Source organism: Rhinolophus sinicus, linkage group LG04, assembly GCF_036562045.2.
Source record: "Rhinolophus sinicus isolate RSC01 linkage group LG04, ASM3656204v1, whole genome shotgun sequence".
In the NCBI taxonomy this organism is placed as follows: Eukaryota; Metazoa; Chordata; class Mammalia; order Chiroptera; family Rhinolophidae; genus Rhinolophus; species Rhinolophus sinicus.
The window spans coordinates 183719288-183737253 of NC_133754.1; the positions used below are offsets into that span (position 1 = coordinate 183719288).

At 56.4% G+C, this 17966-nt stretch overlaps 1 protein-coding gene across 4 annotated transcripts in view; it reads left to right on the forward strand.

Annotated features, from left to right (window-relative positions):
- The window catches only part of USP20 (ubiquitin specific peptidase 20), a 36368-nt gene extending 20889 nt beyond the window's left edge, over window positions 1–15479 (forward strand). For 2 of the 4 annotated variants that reach the window (XM_019728825.2, XM_019728826.2), the window contains exons 10-25: window positions 513–591; window positions 2982–3429; window positions 3699–3839; window positions 4159–4274; window positions 4485–4657; window positions 5264–5358; window positions 7654–7687; window positions 7894–7939; window positions 8854–9034; window positions 9128–9254; window positions 9559–9728; window positions 9811–9892; window positions 10843–10951; window positions 11896–11998; window positions 13291–13362; window positions 13790–15479. In XM_019728825.2, the coding sequence (XP_019584384.2) occupies window positions 513–591; window positions 2982–3429; window positions 3699–3839; window positions 4159–4274; window positions 4485–4657; window positions 5264–5358; window positions 7654–7687; window positions 7894–7939; window positions 8854–9034; window positions 9128–9254; window positions 9559–9728; window positions 9811–9892; window positions 10843–10951; window positions 11896–11998; window positions 13291–13362; window positions 13790–13950 (2137 nt within the window). In that variant the 3' untranslated portion in view covers window positions 13951–15479. The remainder of the gene's footprint in view (window positions 1–512; window positions 592–2981; window positions 3430–3698; window positions 3840–4158; window positions 4275–4484; window positions 4658–5263; window positions 5359–7653; window positions 7688–7893; window positions 7940–8853; window positions 9035–9127; window positions 9255–9558; window positions 9729–9810; window positions 9893–10842; window positions 10952–11895; window positions 11999–13290; window positions 13363–13789) is intronic. The other 2 variants (XM_019728828.2, XM_019728829.2) reach the window with 2 other exon arrangements.
- Window positions 15480–17966: the final 2487 nt, after the last annotated feature.

Genomic DNA, 17966 nt, shown 5'->3' on the forward strand with positions numbered 1-17966 from the left:
CAGGATGCAATGTATGATGCAATGTAATTCCCATTGTATCAGAAGCCAAGTTTGTTTCATGTATACCCGTATGTGATTTTGTAAATGTTTCTGTATTTTCATGGAAAAATCTGGAAATCTTAATGGTAGTCATCGCTGGGCGGTGCTCTGAGTGGTGATGTTTCTTTGTTGGGCTTTTCTGAAATTTTAGATTTTTCAATAATGAAAAATCTTTTTACTTTTGAAATCAGAAAAACTACAATAAATGTTTTAGAATGTAAACAATTTTAACGTAGGTTTGTCATGGGCTATGACAAGTCAAGAGCGCCTGGCCTAGGTGAGCCATGACTTGACATTTTCCTGACTGTAGAGATGTGTGAGGCTGCTGGGACCCTTGGCCAGGTTGGCACCTCCCACAGGTGTGACAGATACTTGCTGCGTCTGATTCTGCCCTGCCGGCTGGCTGCTGCCAGCCCTCACGGGGCTGAGCTCAGAGCAGGCCACCTGCACTAACGGGTCTGGTCTTCCTGCAGCCCAAGCTATGTGGTTCCCACCAGCCTGTCCCACGGGATCAAGTTGGTCAATCCGATGTTCCGAGGCTATGCCCAGCAGGTAGGCCATCCGAGCTGCCCAGGGGGCACCCAGGTCCATTGCCCACCAGGCCTGGCTCTGAAGCCACGACCAGCATGGAAAATGGCAACAGCACCTACGTGTTCCTCTCGCTGCCTGAGCCCTTCACATGTGAGGACACTGGAGCCTCCCAGCAACCTGCTGGTGTTCTCCCCACTGGACAGATGGGGAGACCGAGGTTCAGCGGGCCAAGTCACTTGCCCAGGTCACATGGCTGGTACATGATAGAGGGGAAATCTGACCTCAGGTGGTTTAACTCCAGAGTTTATGTGCCTCGGCTCTGCATTTAAAACGGGATGTGGTTCCTCGGTTTCCAACCCACAGGCAGAATTTTTCACTTTTATTAAAGTAAACATTTGTTTACAAATTTTGTAAATCTAGAGAACCCCATTGAAACCGGTATCTTCTATTGCATAAAATCATGAGACCAAGACGAAGCAGCGTGCAGCCACAAAGATACCTCAGCCCCACGCCAAGCTAATAATGGTCCAGGTCCCTGCCCCAGGCTGTCACACAGCTGGGTTGCTGTCTGGGTCGCTGTTTCTGCTGCCTGGATGCGGGGGCCAGGAACAGAGCAGTGGTCACGGGAGGGATGCCTTCAGTCCCCACCACTCCGCCTCTCACCCCTTCCTGGGACGAGGGCTGCTGGGTGTTTCTCTGCTCACACCCTCCGTTGGGTGAATGCCAGGCTCCTGACCCAGAAGCCCTGCGCTACCAGAATACCACCATTTTGGGAGAACGATAATATCTACACAGTGGTCAGAATGCACCGTTTATTAAGTGCTCACTACCTGCCACACCGGTACAGTCCTGTTTATAGTCGTACAACTCTCTCAAAGTGCCCTAGCACCGCTCGCATGTTACAGGTAAAGAGCTGAGGCTCAGAGAGGTTCTACAACTCTCTCAGGTCACACAGCACATAGTGGCCGGCCTAGCTGAGCTGTCCCGTCCCTCATTCTGACAAAGGGTCTTGCTGGCCTTCAAGCTCTCAGTGAGGACACGGAGGGCCACTTGCTGCTGCCTCGCATCTGCCTGGACTCCAGAAGCATCCCTTTCTCTGGCTCTTGGATGTCAGCAGAGGACGTTTCTGAGTCTGAAGCCAGAGATGCTGTCATGCTTCCACTTGGCTTGAGATTTTAGCAACGACCACAGAGTACTTTTGTTAAGAGGACGAACCAGAAAGAAAAGTAGATGGCGTGTCAACAGCCTGTTTCTTAAAAGAACCTTCCAGAGCCCCGACACAGGACACACCTTTCCTCCCCCCTCCCTGATGCCAGATAAGCTAGTGGTTCATTTCTTTGATCTTTGTTTGGCACTTGGACTAAGGACGTGCATCTAGAGCCCACTTTCCTCTGCTAGAACGGAGAGAACGGGGCCCCTGTCCCTACATCTGATGTGGGGCTTTGGGTGCATGGCTGGGTCTGGCTACTGCATGACGCCTGCCCGCCTCGTGTGGGTCAGGAATTGGGTGGGAGGTGGGGGCTGCTTCTGGCATCCAGGTCAGGGACTGTGAGGGACCAAGCTGGCCTTTGAGTCCAGTGGCCCAGCATGACACCAGGTATCCTCAGCTGTCAGAGCCTGTCACCATCTTCAGACCTTGTAAAGCACTTCTTGTGTCTGCCACTCTTGGCGGGGCCCAGTGGGCAGGCTGTGCCAGAGGCCTCGCTGCCCTGACTTCCTGTGGGTAGTGACCTAGTCAGAGAGTAGTCAGAATACAAGTGTCACAGCTGTAATTTGAGCCCTGAAGTGGCAGCTTCGTCCAAGTCCTGCGCAGGTCAGTGGGAAGGTGAGATCCTGCCTCCAGAGCCTGTAGTCACGCCCAGGTCCCAACAGCAAGGGAAGGTGTGGGCATGGGGACGCTGGCAGGACTGGGAGAGCAGGGAAAGCCAAAGGCGGGATGGAGGATGCAGACCACCTGGCCTGCGGGTGGCATTGCTCCCCGTGGATCTAAGCTGAGTGAGCCCCATGAGCACACGCACCTTCATCCTTCCATGGGCTTCCTTCCCACCCCCAGTGTCGCCTCCTCTAGGGAGCAAGGTGACTTGAGCACTGAATGTGATACCTCCGCTCTCTCCCAGACCGAGTTGGAAGCAGGGCTAGAGTCAGATGGACCCGGTGGGGATCTCGGCTCTGCGGCCTCACTGCTGTGTGAGCTGGGAGGGGTCCCTCAGCCTCTCTGAGCCTCGGTGTGCTCAGTAGAATGGGGGTTAGGACAGAACTGCCATGAGGTCACTCTGAGGGGTCGATCACACCCCCGCTCAGGGTGCCAGCGAGGGCCCGCTAGAGACGTGACCGGCGTCCTCGTCAGCAGAAGCAGCGGGGTGCCCGCCCAGCCCCAGGGGAAGCCCTGCTGACACAGCCCCTGGTTCCAGGACACCCAGGAGTTCCTGCGCTGCCTCATGGACCAGCTGCATGAGGAGCTGAAGGAGCCGGTGGTGGCGGCGGCGGCGGCACTGACAGAGGCTCGGGACTCGGACTCGAGCGACACAGATGAGAAGCGGGAGGGCGACCGGAGCCCGTCTGAGGACGAGTTCCTGTCGTGCGACTCAAGCAGTGACCGGGGTGAGGGTGACGGGCAGGGCCGTGGCGGGGGCGGCTCGCAGGCCGAGACGGAGCTGCTGATCCCCGACGAGGCCGGCCGCGCCATCTCTGAGAAGGAGCGGCTGAAGGACCGCAAGTTCTCCTGGGGCCAGCAGCGCACCAGCTCCGAGCAAGTGGACGAGGACGCTGATGTGGACACCGCCATGACTGCCCCTGACCGCCAGCCCGCTGACGCTCAGCCCCCGTCTCCGCGGTCCACCAGTCCCTGCCGGACACCAGGTACCGGGCAGCCCTGTTTGTCCAGCACCTACTGAGTGCCAAGCACCAACACGCAGGTGCCCACTCAGTTGTCCCACTTCCCTGGGGTGTTTCTACCACAAGACCCAGCTTCCGGGTGAGAAATCAGCTAGCTGATGGGTCCAGACGCGCTTAGCTAATAAAGCTGGAGTGGGGTGGGCACAGACAGAGGACACACAGTGGCTTCAGGCCTCGGTCCTGTTAGGAGGTGCTTGGCTGCCCTGGCCCAGCACGGTCCCCTTTGTCCCCAGAGCCGGACAACGAGGCCCGCATGCGCAGTGCCTCTCGCCCCTGCAGCCCCGTCCACCACCACGAGGGCCACACCAAGCTGGCCAGCAGCCCTCCTCGTGCGAGCCCTGTGAGGATGGGGCCATCGTATGTGCTCAAGAAAGGTTCGGAGGGTCAGGCGGGGAGGGTCGGTCAGCAGGGCAGCCCCAGCTGGAGCTCAGGGCTGGGCATGGAAAGCGAGCCTGTGGCTGCCATTTTTGAGCACTCACTACCAGGGGCCATGCTCATGCTTGTCCCTGACCCCCCTCATAGCACTGGGACATGAGTGGGGAGCCCCATCTTGCAGACCGTGAATGAGGCACCAGGAGGTGAATTGCATACTCAGTCACGTGGCCCCATGTCCTGGCCAAGCAAGCCCCAGCTCCCACCCCATGCCCCAGGCAGGCTGGAGGGCCTGGGCCCAGTCCTGTGCTGTGCCCCCAGCCCAGGTGCCGAGTGCCGGCAGCCGGAGGCGGAAGGAGCAGCGCTACCGCAGCGTCATCTCGGACATCTTCGACGGCTCCATCCTCAGCCTCGTGCAGTGTCTCACCTGTGACCGGGTGAGTGCCTGGGCGTGCAGAGGGGCCTTCAGCCTTCAGCAGCCTCGGTGGTGCTCACCGGGGTTAGGGGTGGGGGGCAGGTTCTCCACCCACTGCCCTTTGCCCTACACCTGTCAGCTGGTGGCTGGGACTCGGGGTGCTGGCTCTGCTTGGTCTGGGCAGGGTGGAACCCTGCAAAGTGGAGACCCAGGCTGACCTTACACCCCACAGGTGTCCACTACGGTGGAGACATTCCAGGATCTGTCGTTGCCCATTCCTGGCAAGGAGGACCTGGCCAAGCTCCACTCGGCTCTCTACCAGAACGTGCCAGCCAAGCCTGGTGCCTGTGGGGACAGCTATGCTGCGCAGGGCTGGCTTGCCTTCATCGTGGAGTATATCCGACGGTATGCCCCCTTCTGCCCGCTGAAGACACAAGACCACCCTGGCCTGGACTTGCAGCCTGGGCAGGCGACATCTTAAACAGCAAAGTACAAGCATTTGCAGGGAGGAGGGCAGAGGCCAGAAGGGAGCTCGAGGCTGCAGGATGCCCGGGAGTTAGCCAAGTGGGGTGGGGGTGTCCCTGTCCACACTGGGATGGCCTGGATTGGGCGGGCCCTCAGATTGGAAGACAGGTAACGACGGGAGTGACCAAGTGGCAGCTAGAAAGGAGGCTGGCAGCTGGAGGGCAATGGGCAGCTTTCCGTAGCTCCCATTGTGCCACGATGCCTGCTTTACCTGCCTGATGTTAGGAACCTGTACTCTGCCCAGGGGACGGCCAGCGTGATCAGGGCTCCTTTACAGATGAGTAAGGAGAGACTCAGGGAGAGATGACGTCACTCTCCCAAGGATACCGAGCTGCTGGCTGGTGGTCCCAGGTGTCTGGCTCCAGACCTCTGCCCGTTCTGCCCACTGGGCCAAGCTGCCTCTGGGCTGGAACAGACCTCCGCCCCACGGCGTACCATTGCCCAGGCCCTGCCAGCACTCCCACCACCCCTGTTCTGTCTCTGTAGGTTCGTGGTATCCTGTACCCCCAGCTGGTTTTGGGGGCCGGTCATCACCCTGGAAGACTGCCTCGCTGCCTTCTTTGCTGCTGATGAGCTGAAGGGTGAGTGGCCCAGGCTGGCTGGGGCGGGGTCTCCGGGTCAGCATACAGTACGGGGTTTCTGGGCTTCACTGTCGGTATCCCACCCCTGCCTGCCAGGCTGGGCTTGGGACTGCATGTTCTCCTAGCCCAACACCTGGTAGTCTTAGGGGTTCACCTGCTTTGCTTTTCTTACCACTTTGGTGGACAAAAATGATGTCGTGCTTTAATTTTGCATTTCCTTGTTTATTGATGAGCTTGAATATTTTTTTTTTGTAAGGGTATTAGCTGTTAGGATTTCCTATTTTGAAATTTCCCATTCCTGTCCTTTTCCTATTTTTCTGTTGAGTCCAGCTGGGACTTCCAGTACTATGATGAATAGGAATGGTGAGCGTGAACACGCTTGTCTTGTTCCTGAACTCAGAGGAAAAGCTTTCAGCTTTTCATCGTGGATTATGATGTTAGCTGTGGGCTTGTCATATATCTCCTGTATTATGTTGAGATATGTCTCCTCTACACCCAATTTCAGAGCTTTACCATGGAAAGATGGGTATTGAAATTTGTCAGCTGGTTTTTCTGCGTTTATTGAGAGGATCATATGATTTTTATCTTTCATTCTATTAATGTGATGTATCATGTTTATTATTTGCATATGTTGAACCATCCTTGCATCCCAGGGATAAATCCCACTTGATGGTGGTATATGATCCTTTTAATGTGCTGTTGAATTCGGTTTGCTAGAATTTTGCTGAGAATTTTTCCATCAGGGATATTAGCCTATAGTTTTCTTGCAGTGTCCTTACCTGGCTTTGGTATCAGGGTCATGCCAGCCTCGTGAAATGTCTTTGTGAGTGCTCCCTCCTCTTCCTTTCTTGGGAAGAGTTTCAGAAGGATTGGCATTAATTCTTCTTTAAATGTTTGGTAGAATTCACCAGTGACATCACCTGGGCTTTTCTTTGTTGGGAGGTTTTTTATTACTCCTTCAATCTTAGTCATTGTTGCTTGGTTCAGATTTTCTATTTCTTCATGGTTCAGCCTTGGTAGGTTGTATGTTTCTAGGAATTTATCCATTTCTTCTAGGTCATCCAATTTGTTGGTGTAGAATTGGTCATAGTAGTCTCTTACAATCCTTTGTGTCTATATTTTCAGTTGGAATGTCTTTTTCATTTATAATTTTGTTTATTTGAGTCTTCCCTTTTTTTCTTGGTTAATCTAGCTAAAGGCTTTCAATTTTGTTTATCTTTTCAAAAAAACAGCTCTTAGTTTTATTGATTTTTTTAAAAAAATTGTCTTTCTAATGTGTTTCATTCACTTCTGCTCTAATCTTTATTATTTCCTTCCATCTGCTAACTTTGGGTTTAGTTTATTCTTTTTCTAATTCTTTGAGGTGTAAAGTCAAGTTATTTATTTGAGATCTTTCTTTTTTCTTAATGTAGGCATTTATTGCTGTAAAATTCCCTCTTAGTACTGCTTTTGCTGTATCCTATAAGTGCTGGTATGTTGTATTTTTATTTTCATTTGTCTTAGGATCATTTCTGATTTCGCTTTTGATTTCTTTGATGCAGTGGTTGTTCAGGAATGTGTTGTTTAATTACCACATATTTGTGATTTTTTTAGTTTTCCTTTTATTATTGGTTCTAGTTTCATACCATTGTGGTTGGAAGAGATACTAGATATGATTTCAGTCCTTTTAAATTTGTTAAGTCTGGCTTTGTGGCCCAACATGTGACCTGTCCTGGAGAGTGTTCCATGCTCATGTGTGCAGAACACATTCTGATGCTGCTGGATGGAATGTTCTGTATACGTCTCTTAGGTTTATTTGATCTGTAGTGTTACTCATGTCTGCTGTTCCCCGATTAATTTTCTGTCTGGTTATTTATCCAGTGTTGAAAGTGCAGTATTGAAACCCCCTACTGTTATTGTATTGCTGTCTAATTCTCCCTTCAGTTGTGTTAATATGTTTTAAATGTTTAGGGACTCCTGTGTTGGGTGTGTATGTATTCACAATGGTTACACCCTCTTGATGAGTTGACCCCTTTGTCACTATACAGTGACCCTCTTGTCTCTTGTAATGGATTTTGATTGAAAGTCTATTTTAGCTGACATAAGTGTAGCCAGGCCTGCTCTCTTTTGGTTACCACTTGCATGTAATCTCTTTCTCCATCCCTTCACTTTCAGCCTGTGTGTGTCCTTTAAACTAAAGGAAGTCTCTTGTAGGCAGAATATTGTGGTTTTATTACTTAAGCATAAATCACTATGTGCACTTCTGCTGCCCATTTCCCATCCCTGCTGACCTTTGTGTCTATTTCACTGCCCTAGGTGACAACATGTACAGCTGTGAGCGGTGTAAAAAGTAAGTGTGTGTATTCTGGGGGCTTCTCCCCAGTTTCCCGTTTCTACCCTCTGTGCTCTATCTATGTTCCACACACTTCCCATGAGTTTCCCCCAGAGAGTTCGATCCTGACTCACGGAGGTGACCAGGGTGGGAGGGGTGCTTACCTGGCCCCTCGGCCGTCACACTGGGTCACTCACCGTCTCTCGTGGGCTGTCTCCTCCTAGGCTGCGGAATGGGGTGAAGTACTGTAAGGTCCTGCGGTTGCCTGAGGTGAGTGGAGCAGCTCCCCACCCCCTCAGCCTGCCAGGGTCTCTCCACGCTGACGTGTGGTGGCATGCCGGGCAAAGGCTGACGCCTCCCTGACTCGGGGCTTCTGAGATAAAGAGGCCTGTGGCAATGCTACTGCGTAGGCTGCGGGACCTCCTTCGAGGGTCTGCAGATGCAGAGGGCTCTTTTTTCAATGTGTAACTTGGCTCCCTTTCTCTCATCAGCATGAGGCAGGTGTAGGGGGCGCTGAGGCTACCACCTGGAATAGGCAGCTGTGAGGGGTGGGGCCCTGGCCACAGAGTGTCAGGGAAGGCCTTTCTGAGGAGGTGGCGTCTGAAGGAGCCCTGAGGATGTAGGCTGGTGTCAGCCTTGAGGGAAGAGGGAGGAAGGAACAGTGGGCAAAAACGCGAAGCAGGAGTGGGTTTGGCTGAAGCAAGGAAGGCCTGTGCGGCTGGAGCACACAGGAGAGTGGCCCAGGATGTGGGTCCCTGGGACAGCCGCACAGGTTAGGGAACCCCCTGGAGAAGCCCTCAGAGCCTGTGCCAGCAGAGCTGGTTGTCAGAGTTCTTCGGATGGTGAACTCGACAGGCCAGTGGCGGTCAGCGTCCTGTGCAGACCAGCCCAGCTCTCGGGCCGCCAAGCCTGTTATGCAGCTCAGCCCCACCGTCGCCTCTGCCTGTATCGTGGGACTGAAGGGAGCCCCGCCGGCTCCCATGCAGAGTTCTGCCTCAGATGGAGTCAGTGGGTGGGACCCATCAGCGGGCCTCTGGCTGCTGGGTTTCTCGTTACCACCTGCATGACAAGACTTGAGTGGGTCAAACAGTGGGCGAGTGGGTGTCTGGAGCCCTGCCCCGAGACCCTGTCAGGTTACCAAGGTCACGGCCAGCCCTGGACTGACCGGCGCTCCCCTCCCCCAGATCCTGTGCATTCACCTGAAGCGCTTTCGGCACGAGGTGATGTATTCCTTCAAAATCAGCAGCCACGTGTCCTTCCCCCTGGAGGGGCTTGACCTGCGCCCCTTCCTCGCCAAGGAGTGCACGTCCCAGATCACCACCTATGACCTCCTCTCAGTCATCTGCCACCACGGCACGGCAGGGAGTGAGTCTGGCCACCCCCACCCTGCCCCACCCCGCCCCTGGCCCCAGCCCCGGCCCTGGGGCATCTGTGACCGGCCTGCCTCTCCCGCCGCAGGTGGCCACTACATCGCCTACTGCCAAAACGTGATCAACGGGCAGTGGTATGAGTTCGATGACCAGTATGTCACTGAGGTGCATGAGACGGTGGTGCAGAGTGCGGAGGCCTACGTCCTCTTCTACAGGTGTGCGCCTGGGCAGGCATGGGGTGGGGGCCGCGTCTGCTGACCTGTGGGCCTGGACGTCCTGCCACCCAGGCCTTGGCTCTGCGTGCTGTGGGGATGCTGGAGTCTGGAAGGTTTTAAGGCCCAGGGAGAAGCATTTCAGTTTTTAAGAAAGAGCCCTCTGACTGTTAGAAACCCGAGGAGTCGGGTTTGGGTCTTTGGGAGGTGGGGTTGGGGAGGTGAGGGTGGCTCTGAACGCACCCCTGGACGTGGCGGTGCGCCCAGGCCCAGCCGCTCCTCTGTCTCCCGCCTCACCCCTGCCCAGGAAGAGCAGCGAGGCGGCTGTGCGGGACCGGCAGCAGGTGGTGTCCCTGGCCGCCATGCGGGAGCCCAGCCTGCTGCGCTTCTACGTGTCCCGAGAATGGCTCAACAAGTTCAACACCTTCGCTGAGCCAGGGCCCATCACCAACCACACCTTCCTCTGCTCCCACGGAGGTGAGGGCGCCTTCTCGGTGGTCGGGGTGTGGGGCGGGTGAGCTGAGCCCCCACCGCCCCCTCCCTGCGCCTTCCTCCGCAGGCATCCCGCCCAACAAGTACCATTACATCGACGACCTGGTAGTGATCCTGCCCCAGAACGTCTGGGAGCACCTCTACAACAGGTAAGGAGCCAGGGCCAGCCTCTTCCGGGAGGCCAGCCTGCCCCTGTCCAGGCCAGCACCCAGCTGGGGAAGGACTGCCACCATGCCTCCCACGCTGCCTTCCACTCCGGCAGCAGACGGCACGGGAGCAGCGGTAGGGACTTCCCTTGCAGCTGTGTCTGCAGTGAAAAAGACACACGTCACTTGTGGGCATCCGGGTGGATCCTTCCAGTGGCAAGGGGCAGAGAACTCGCTCCAGCAACAGCGAGCATATTGGCCTCTCACAGACGGTCCTGGGCGTGCTGGCTGCAGGGCAGGGGCAGGCTGGCTGGCGTCTCTCCCCAGCCCCATGTCTGGCTCAGGTGGCCTTGGCCTTGTGCTGCATGGGGCCTTCCAGGTTGCAGTCCATCAAGACCAAGAGTGTGGCTCTCTTGTTGAGGATGTGCCCAGGCTCGGGTCCCTCTGCAGCTAGGCAGACAGGATGTGCCACTAGGCAGATGGGGAAGGAGAGGCCAAGGAGTCGTGTCTGCCTGGCCTCTTGTTGGACTGGCTTTGCCCCATCCACGTGAGGTCAGGCGCAGAGCTGGTGGATGGGTCGGAGTCCCACGGAGAGCTCGTCCCAAATCCTGTGGGATCCACCCTCCTACCTGCAGAAGGACCTGCAGCCTCCCCCAGTAGTCAGGAGAGGAAGTGAGAACATTTGCCCATTAAGCAGACACTTGTGCCGTACCGACCCGGGGGCAGCTGCTCTGCTCGGTACTGTGGGCTCCTGCCGGTCTAGTGAGGCAGACAGACAAGGAGACAGGCCATGCCCAGGGTGCCGAGGGAAGCCAGTAGGGCCCTGATGGGTGGGCCTTCTGGACGGATGAGGGGGCCTGGCCAAGTTCCACTGCCTGGCCCACCAGGACCTGCCCCTCAGGGCTTGTGTATATGTCTCTTTCTCTCTCTCTGTTCTCTGACCCTGGGTACAGGTTTGGGGGCGGCCCTGCCGTGAACCATCTGTACGTGTGCTCCATCTGCCAGGTGGAGATCGAGACACTGGCCAAGCGCAGGCGGGTGGAGATTGACACCTTCATTAAGGTGCGTGCAGGTGGGAGAAGCGTGGGGGAGCCGGGCCTCCAGGCCCTGCTGGAGACGCCTGGGGACTCGAGGATGAAAGAGCTGTGTGCAGTCAGGTTCTGTTTGGAGGGTGTGTTCTGTGGGAGATCAGAGGTCTGGCCAGACATTTAAGGGTTTTGCTGGCAGGAGGGGTTGGGGTAGTAAGGTTAGGTCCGTCTGCCTGGCATACTGTGCAGCAGCAGTTACAGGGTTAGGGCACTGCTGTTTGGGGCTGGGTGGCTCTTTCTGGTGGGGGCTGTCCTGTGTGTTGTTGGAGGTTTAGCAGCGTCCCTGGCCTCTATCTGCTCGATGCCAGTGACAACCAAAATCACCCCCAGACATTGGCAGGTATCCCCTGGGGGGGCAGAGTCCCCCCGGTTGAGAACCACTGGGTTCCACAAACTGACAGGGATTCAGGGAAAAAAGCAAGTTGCAAAACAGGACCCGCTAGGATCCATTTAGGAAACGGACTTCTGCAATGGAGATAGACGTGTGTGTGTGTGTGAGGACAGAGGCCCGGAGGCCACCCCTCTGTGGTGCCACTCAAAACAGGGGACTCTGGGAGCCTCTGCCATTTAACAGTAGTGTGTGAGGTAGGCGCTCTGTGGCCATTGAAACATGATCCAGTCAGAGCAATTCGTGAGCCAGTCAGTTCTACGAAGTGAGGAAAAACAGCACTGACCATGTGATCTCAACGGAGTTTTTTGGAAGTTATGGAACAGAGTCACTAACATGTTAGTGGCCGTTGTGGGAATGGTGGGTCGTGGGAGACGTTTGTTTATTTTGAACTTGTCTGGAAGTTCTAAATGGCTTACCCTGAGTATCTAGTGATGTGTCTGTGTCAGAGGGGGGTGAGGATTTGTGGGTGTCGGGATCTTCACGCTGACCCTCCCTTTTGCTCCCCCGCAAACCCCCCCCCCCCCCAGCTGAACAAGGCGTTCCAGGCCGAGGAGTCGCCCGGCGTCATCTACTGCATCAGCATGCAGTGGTTCCGGGACTGGGAGGCCTTCGTCAAGGGCAGGGACAATGGTGAGTTGGGCGGGGCCTGGGCACGGCGCCTGGCATCCCCCCGCCAGGAGGGACTGCGGGTTTTCCGTCTGCTGGGAGTGTCCTAGGAGGGGGAGGCCGGGCAGTGGCCCTGAACCCCAGCGGGCGCCCAGGGTCTGTGCCGGCCGAGGAGGTTTTTGGTGCCACCCCTTCAGGTGAGTGCCCCCACCCCGGGGTGAGCAGAGAACGCAGGTGCTCTTCCAGTGTCCCCACCTGGCCAGGCCTTCCGGCTGCAGTAGGCCCAGAGCCAGCTTGCTCGGCCCTTTCCCTCCTGTCCTCCCAGCTGATGCCTACAGGAGGCTGCCGTCCCCTCCTGCCAGGCCCTTTCCCCTGGGGATTCTGTTGCCCTGTATAATAGGTTTTAGTTGACAGATAGCTTCAGACTCTTCGGAAAGGACTAAGACACTGTGTCCTCTGACCCCTTGACTTACTGAGGTGGAAACAGACCCCTCACAGGGCAGCTCCCAGAGTCCCCCACAGTCCGGCAAGGAACAGCCGAGCCCCAGTCCTGGCCCACAGGGGCCACCCTCACCGCCCTCGAGCCCCACACATGGGCTCCCAGACCAGGGTTTGGGGCCTGGCAGGGTTGGCAGGGCCAGTAGGTTCTGTGCCCTGGCCATTTGCCTTCCAGAACGGAAGCACCAGCCTGAACGGGTTGGTGCCTCACTGCCATCTGGCCCCTGCTGGGTGGTGAGGCTATCAGACACCCCGCGGCCTCCCTTGGTGTGGGGGGCAGGCGGGCGTGGCTGTGCTCGAGAACCCCACTCCAGCCTCACTGCGCCACCTGGGCCCTGGCTTTGCCTCCTGCCAGCTCTGAGCTGGGTGGTTACTTCCCGTCTCCAAGCAGTTCTCTTCTCATACGGCTGTCGAGGATTACAGGAGCTATTGGGGCACATGGAAACGGTGCTCAGTGAGTGGCAGCTGCCATCAGAGATTAGGGCAATGTCCACCTGGCACTGGCCCCCGCCCCCCACACACTAGAGTCAGGAATGCGTGTGTGTGTCCCAGAATTCCCCCTGCTGGGTCCAGGGATGCTGCGAGGCCCTCCTGGCTCTCAGACTGCTGCAGCTGGCACTTGGTGCCCCAAGCACCTCACCCCGTAAGGACTTTACACTGACCCCTTAGGCCCAGGACAGCCTCTTCGAGATCACAGGTGTTGGGGTCACACCTTGACATTGGCTCTTCTCTGTCGGATCGAGTGCCATGGTGGAGGCTGGGACTGGGGTTTCTTCCCGCTGGGCAGAGGTGCTGAGCCCAAGCCACGTCTGTTCCAGAGCCCCCTGGGCCCATTGACAACAGCAGGATCGCGCAGGTCAAAGGAAGTGGCCACATCCAGCTGAAGCAGGGTGAGTGTCACTGGCTCCAGCGCCGGCCTCCCAGGTGCCCCCGTCACAGCCCTTCCAGGAGCCCCGCTGCTGCCTGAGTCAGGCTGAGCCATCCACCTGAGTCCAGGCCCAGGGCCCAAGCAGATGGGCCAAGGTGCTTGGCCTCTGTGTGGGTCTTCAAGACCTCTCTGCCCACCCCAATCCTCTACCGCCTTCTACCTGCCTCACCTGCCCACCCTTCATGTGAACCTCAGTGGGGTCCTCGGAGAATGCATGTTGTACTGGAAGGTCCTGAGATTTCCATTGGGCAGCTTTGCACAGAAGCCCGTGGTTGCCCTCCTTTCCCTCAGGGGCCTGGCCCTCCAGGAGACCCCACTGCCAAGACCGTGGCTTCCTGGAGGGGACGAGGGTGATCCAGCCCTGACCAGGGGCCTCTTGGGCCCTGCAGGTGCTGACTACGGGCAGATTTCAGAGGAGACCTGGGCCTACCTGCACAACCTGTATGGCGGCGGCCCTGAGATCGCCATCCGCCAGAGTGTGGCCCAGCTCCAGGACCCGGAGATCTTACACGGGGAGCAGAAAATCGAAGCTGAGACCCGGGCCGTGTGACTTGGTGGGCCGGTAAGTCCCCTCCTCCCTCTCCAGAGACCCTCTCGTGTCCCCTAAGTTTTGGAAGAGCGTGTCCCTGAACACACCTTCCATGAGGCTGCTTAGAAGGACCCTTGAGTGGGCCCCGCCGGGCCAGGTGACCTGGGGGCCCCCACAGGACCCACCTTTGCCCTCCTCCCTGTGGAGGGCGTGTTTATACCCGGAAGAGAGGCTGGTGCTTTGGAAACCCAGACGTGTAGAGGCAGAAAAGTTGTCTGGTTCACAGTGAGTGATGCTGGAACTAGGAAATACGTCCACTTCAGGCTTCTTTAACGACCAAGGCTCTGTGACGTTAACTTGGGTCTTCATCCTGGCAGTGCCCACGTGTCACTACCATCGTTGTCGTGTCCCCATCCCAAACTGCCTTCTCGCTAGCTCAGGCCCAGCCTTTGTCCCTGGAGTCTCAGTTGGGCTGTGGCCATGGGACAGAGGGTCGGGGAGTAGCTGCTGCGTCACAGGCATTGCCCACCCGGAGCCTGGTCCAGCATCCGAGACCCACAGGTAGTGCTGAAGCTGGCGAGCAGCGTGCCCAGTGCCCAGGCAGCAAGGATGCTGCCGCTTGTCACTGGAGCCACTTCCTCCTGAGGCCCCGCCTCACCCCTGCAGCTCCCAGTTGTCACAAAAAGACTCCGGAATCCTGCTGCTCTCAGTGGTTTGGCTGCAGACTAACGACTCATCTGAGCTTGGGACCGGGTGGGGGGCTGTTTCTGGAGGCAGCTGGTCCCCTTCACCCTGTGCTGGTGAGCTGGCCTCGGGGATTGGCTGTAACTTGCCCCCGGCAGGGAACCGGATGACAAAACAAAATAGTTCGTGTTGCTATCGTTTGCCACTCATGTGGCTCCCGTGGGGGCTGACGTCAGAGAACAGTACTGCCCTTCGTCCCCAACACTGTCCAGCTGCGTGGAGAACCTGCCCACGCCGATGTGGCACTGGGGCAGCTCTCACACCTAAGCCCCAGGAGTGTGTTCTCCGGATGCTGAGCGAGGCCACTGCTGGGGTGTTGGGACCGCAGAGCACAGCTTCCGGTGGCGCTTCCGGTGGCACGGAAGCCCCTGGATGAAACAGCAGGGGGCGAGATGCTCACCTCGTCAGGACCAAAGCGAACATGGGGGTGGGGAAGGGTCCTGGGATCACAGCCCCCAAATACTGTGGCCTTCAGCCTCTGCAGAAGCAGATGTCATGGAAATTGCAGCAGGCAGTTCTGGCAGAGCCCCTGAAGCTCTTGCAACATGTCGCGCACCTGTGATCTCGTTCTACCGGATCCGGTTCCTCCCCCACCGACAGACAGCATGCGATCAAAGAGCAAGACACTGTTGGAATTTCTTGACATTTGCTACAGTCTTTTGAAAGTTGCTGCTACAGCCAGAGGCGACCCCACTGCAGGGCTGTGTGATGAGAGATTCCGCGGTGCAGGCTGTTATCTCGCCCCACATCTGTGCGGTCTGGCCTGTGTTCAGGGTGTCATAATAAATCCATACGCATCCCCCACAGGCCTGCTGTTATCTCTGCATCAGATGCAGTTAATTCTGTCACTGGAGGGAAGTGTGAAGCCCGCCACTGGGGGTGTGGGGGGGTGTGGACGGGGAGCCATGGTGACTGCAGGTACAAAGGACCACAAACAGTAGGGGGCTCTGCATCCCTCTCTGAAACCAGGGAGCATCTGGAGGCTGCAGGAGTGGAAGCAGCCCCTTTAAACACCTGGCAGTGCCTGGCTTTTCTTTCATGGAACCAGCCCCAGCCTGAGGAGCTGGGCCAGTGTCTTGGGGGGAGGAGGCCAACATAGCCACAGGCTGGCCCCTGCTGGCACCATGCACAGGCTTGGTGCCATTGATCAGGGGTCCCCTCCCTGGACCCAGCGGGCTCCCCTGCCGGGGGGGACCTTTCCTTGCCTCACCGGCCAACGTCCTGTCAGCATGACAGTTGCTGGTGCTGGCACTGGGAGTCCTCCATTATAGTTCCTGCGGTTTGGGGTAGTTTTGTTTATACTTCTTGGGTTTGGGTGGGGAGAGAAGACTGAGATTTTTATGTCTTACGTTAAACATTTACTTGTGAGATCCCATTAGACACGAATGTGCAGAAACACGTTTAACATAAGTGTCACGCAGGGTGTCATGCGGGGTCTCAGCTCCCACTCCCCACATAGGAACACAGGACACGGTGAGGCCAAAAAGGAACACCCATGGAGCCATAGATGGGGGAGTCATACCACTATATTCTCGCTGGCGGCTGCGTTGGAGACACAGGAAGCAGGAGCCACACTATCCGCAACCTGCCGTCTGCTTCTCTGCCAACCAACCTCACTTGCTAGCTGCAATCCGCGCTTGCTGGCGTAGCCACGGCACTTATATCAATGGCCAATGGCTCACTGGTTACAGCTCATGGCCAACTAGTCACAGCTGACGGCCATCTACTACCTGAGCCAGCACCTTTCCACATGAGGCCAAGAGCCTGGAAACTGCTCTCCTGGCCCTGTCCCCACTCCCACCTCCCCTGATATGTGCCATTGCCAGTTCCAGAGGAACCCCTGGGCCCTCCTGAGCTCACCTGCCACCTTGCCCTCCCCGGAGATGACGCCAGGCCCGCATTTCCTCCATCCTCACTTTTCTTTATAGTTTTACCACATACGTGTGTGTCAGCAGTATTTCAGCTGTGCTCACAGTTGAATGTTGTTAGCCGTGGGATTCCATGGCACGTATTTTGTGACTGGCTTTTCTTGTTAAACATGGAAGATGAGAATGGAAAAGTTTTGTCTGGAGGACTGATTCTGGAGGCTTAGACATTCATTTGTTCTACAGGAAGGTGAGAGAAATAGGTAGCAACTGGCCTTAAAACGCTTCCTTTATGTTTTCGCTTGGAATACCAGGTTTTTAAGTGGCCAAACTTAGATGCTGGAATCTGAAGACAAAACGGGAGTCTGTGAATGCTCACCTCACAGCCCCAGCGGGGACAGGAAGCGCTGGGCTCAGGGGAGGCCACATCCGGTCTTCTTTCTCCCACGGGCTTTTGCCCCGCCCCCGCCCTCAGCCCGGACTCGCTCCAGCTGCGCTGCTCTCTGCAGATGGGAGTTTGTGGACCAACTGCTCCCGGTACCTGCTGGCCATTCCACCTGCCTGTACTTCTGCTCATAAACCTGCATCAGAAATACGTGTGCAAGGCTCTGGCCACCCAAAATGGGTAGCTTCTTACCTTCGTTCTAGCTTGAATTCAGTGCAAACATAAATTATCCTGCGAGTCTTAACACGGCCTGACTTTAAACCCCAGAGAGGTTCTGGGGAAGCGAGTAGTGGTTTGGAGTCAAAACTCCCTCTGGCTCCTTTCCCTACTAAGGCTTTACCTCCAGCAGAGAGGAACTCCTCAGATGTAGGCACAGAACAAATGAACACCCTGAGGAAAAGTTATGTAGGGGAACGGGCAGCATTTTGCACAAAATACGTTCAGGAAAAAAGCCCCAGGGACGTGTTAGGATGCAGTCTCCAGTCCTTCCTTGGGTTTGACACCAGCGAGCAGCCCGGATGAGGGGGTGTTTAGAAAGCAGGAACTGGGGACAGGGTTCCAAAGGACTCATGCAGGGCTCCGCCAGCTGGCCTGCTGCTGTGTGCGGTGGGGGAATGTGCACACTAAGGGCAGAATGCAGGACCCACCCAGAGGGCCCCCACCCCACTTCTGAGGCCCAACAGAGAAGGAGGAGGAAACCCGTTTTCTCCTGAAGCTTTTGGCCCCTTGGTTCTGAGGACAAAGGCACATGGGGCCCTCTCTCATTTTGTGCTCTATCGTTTGTGGCCCAGTGATGTCCCCAGCTAATGGGAGATCATTTAAATAAATGTCACTCATTCTACCATCTGGACAGAGACAGAGTCTTTAAACCAGGGCCTAATGGATGCAACTCTGGACAAAGACACAAAGCGGCTGCTGAGTGTCAGTTTGCAGCTTTTGCACTTTAATTCCTGGTCTCAGAGGGCATTGGGAACACAGCCTAC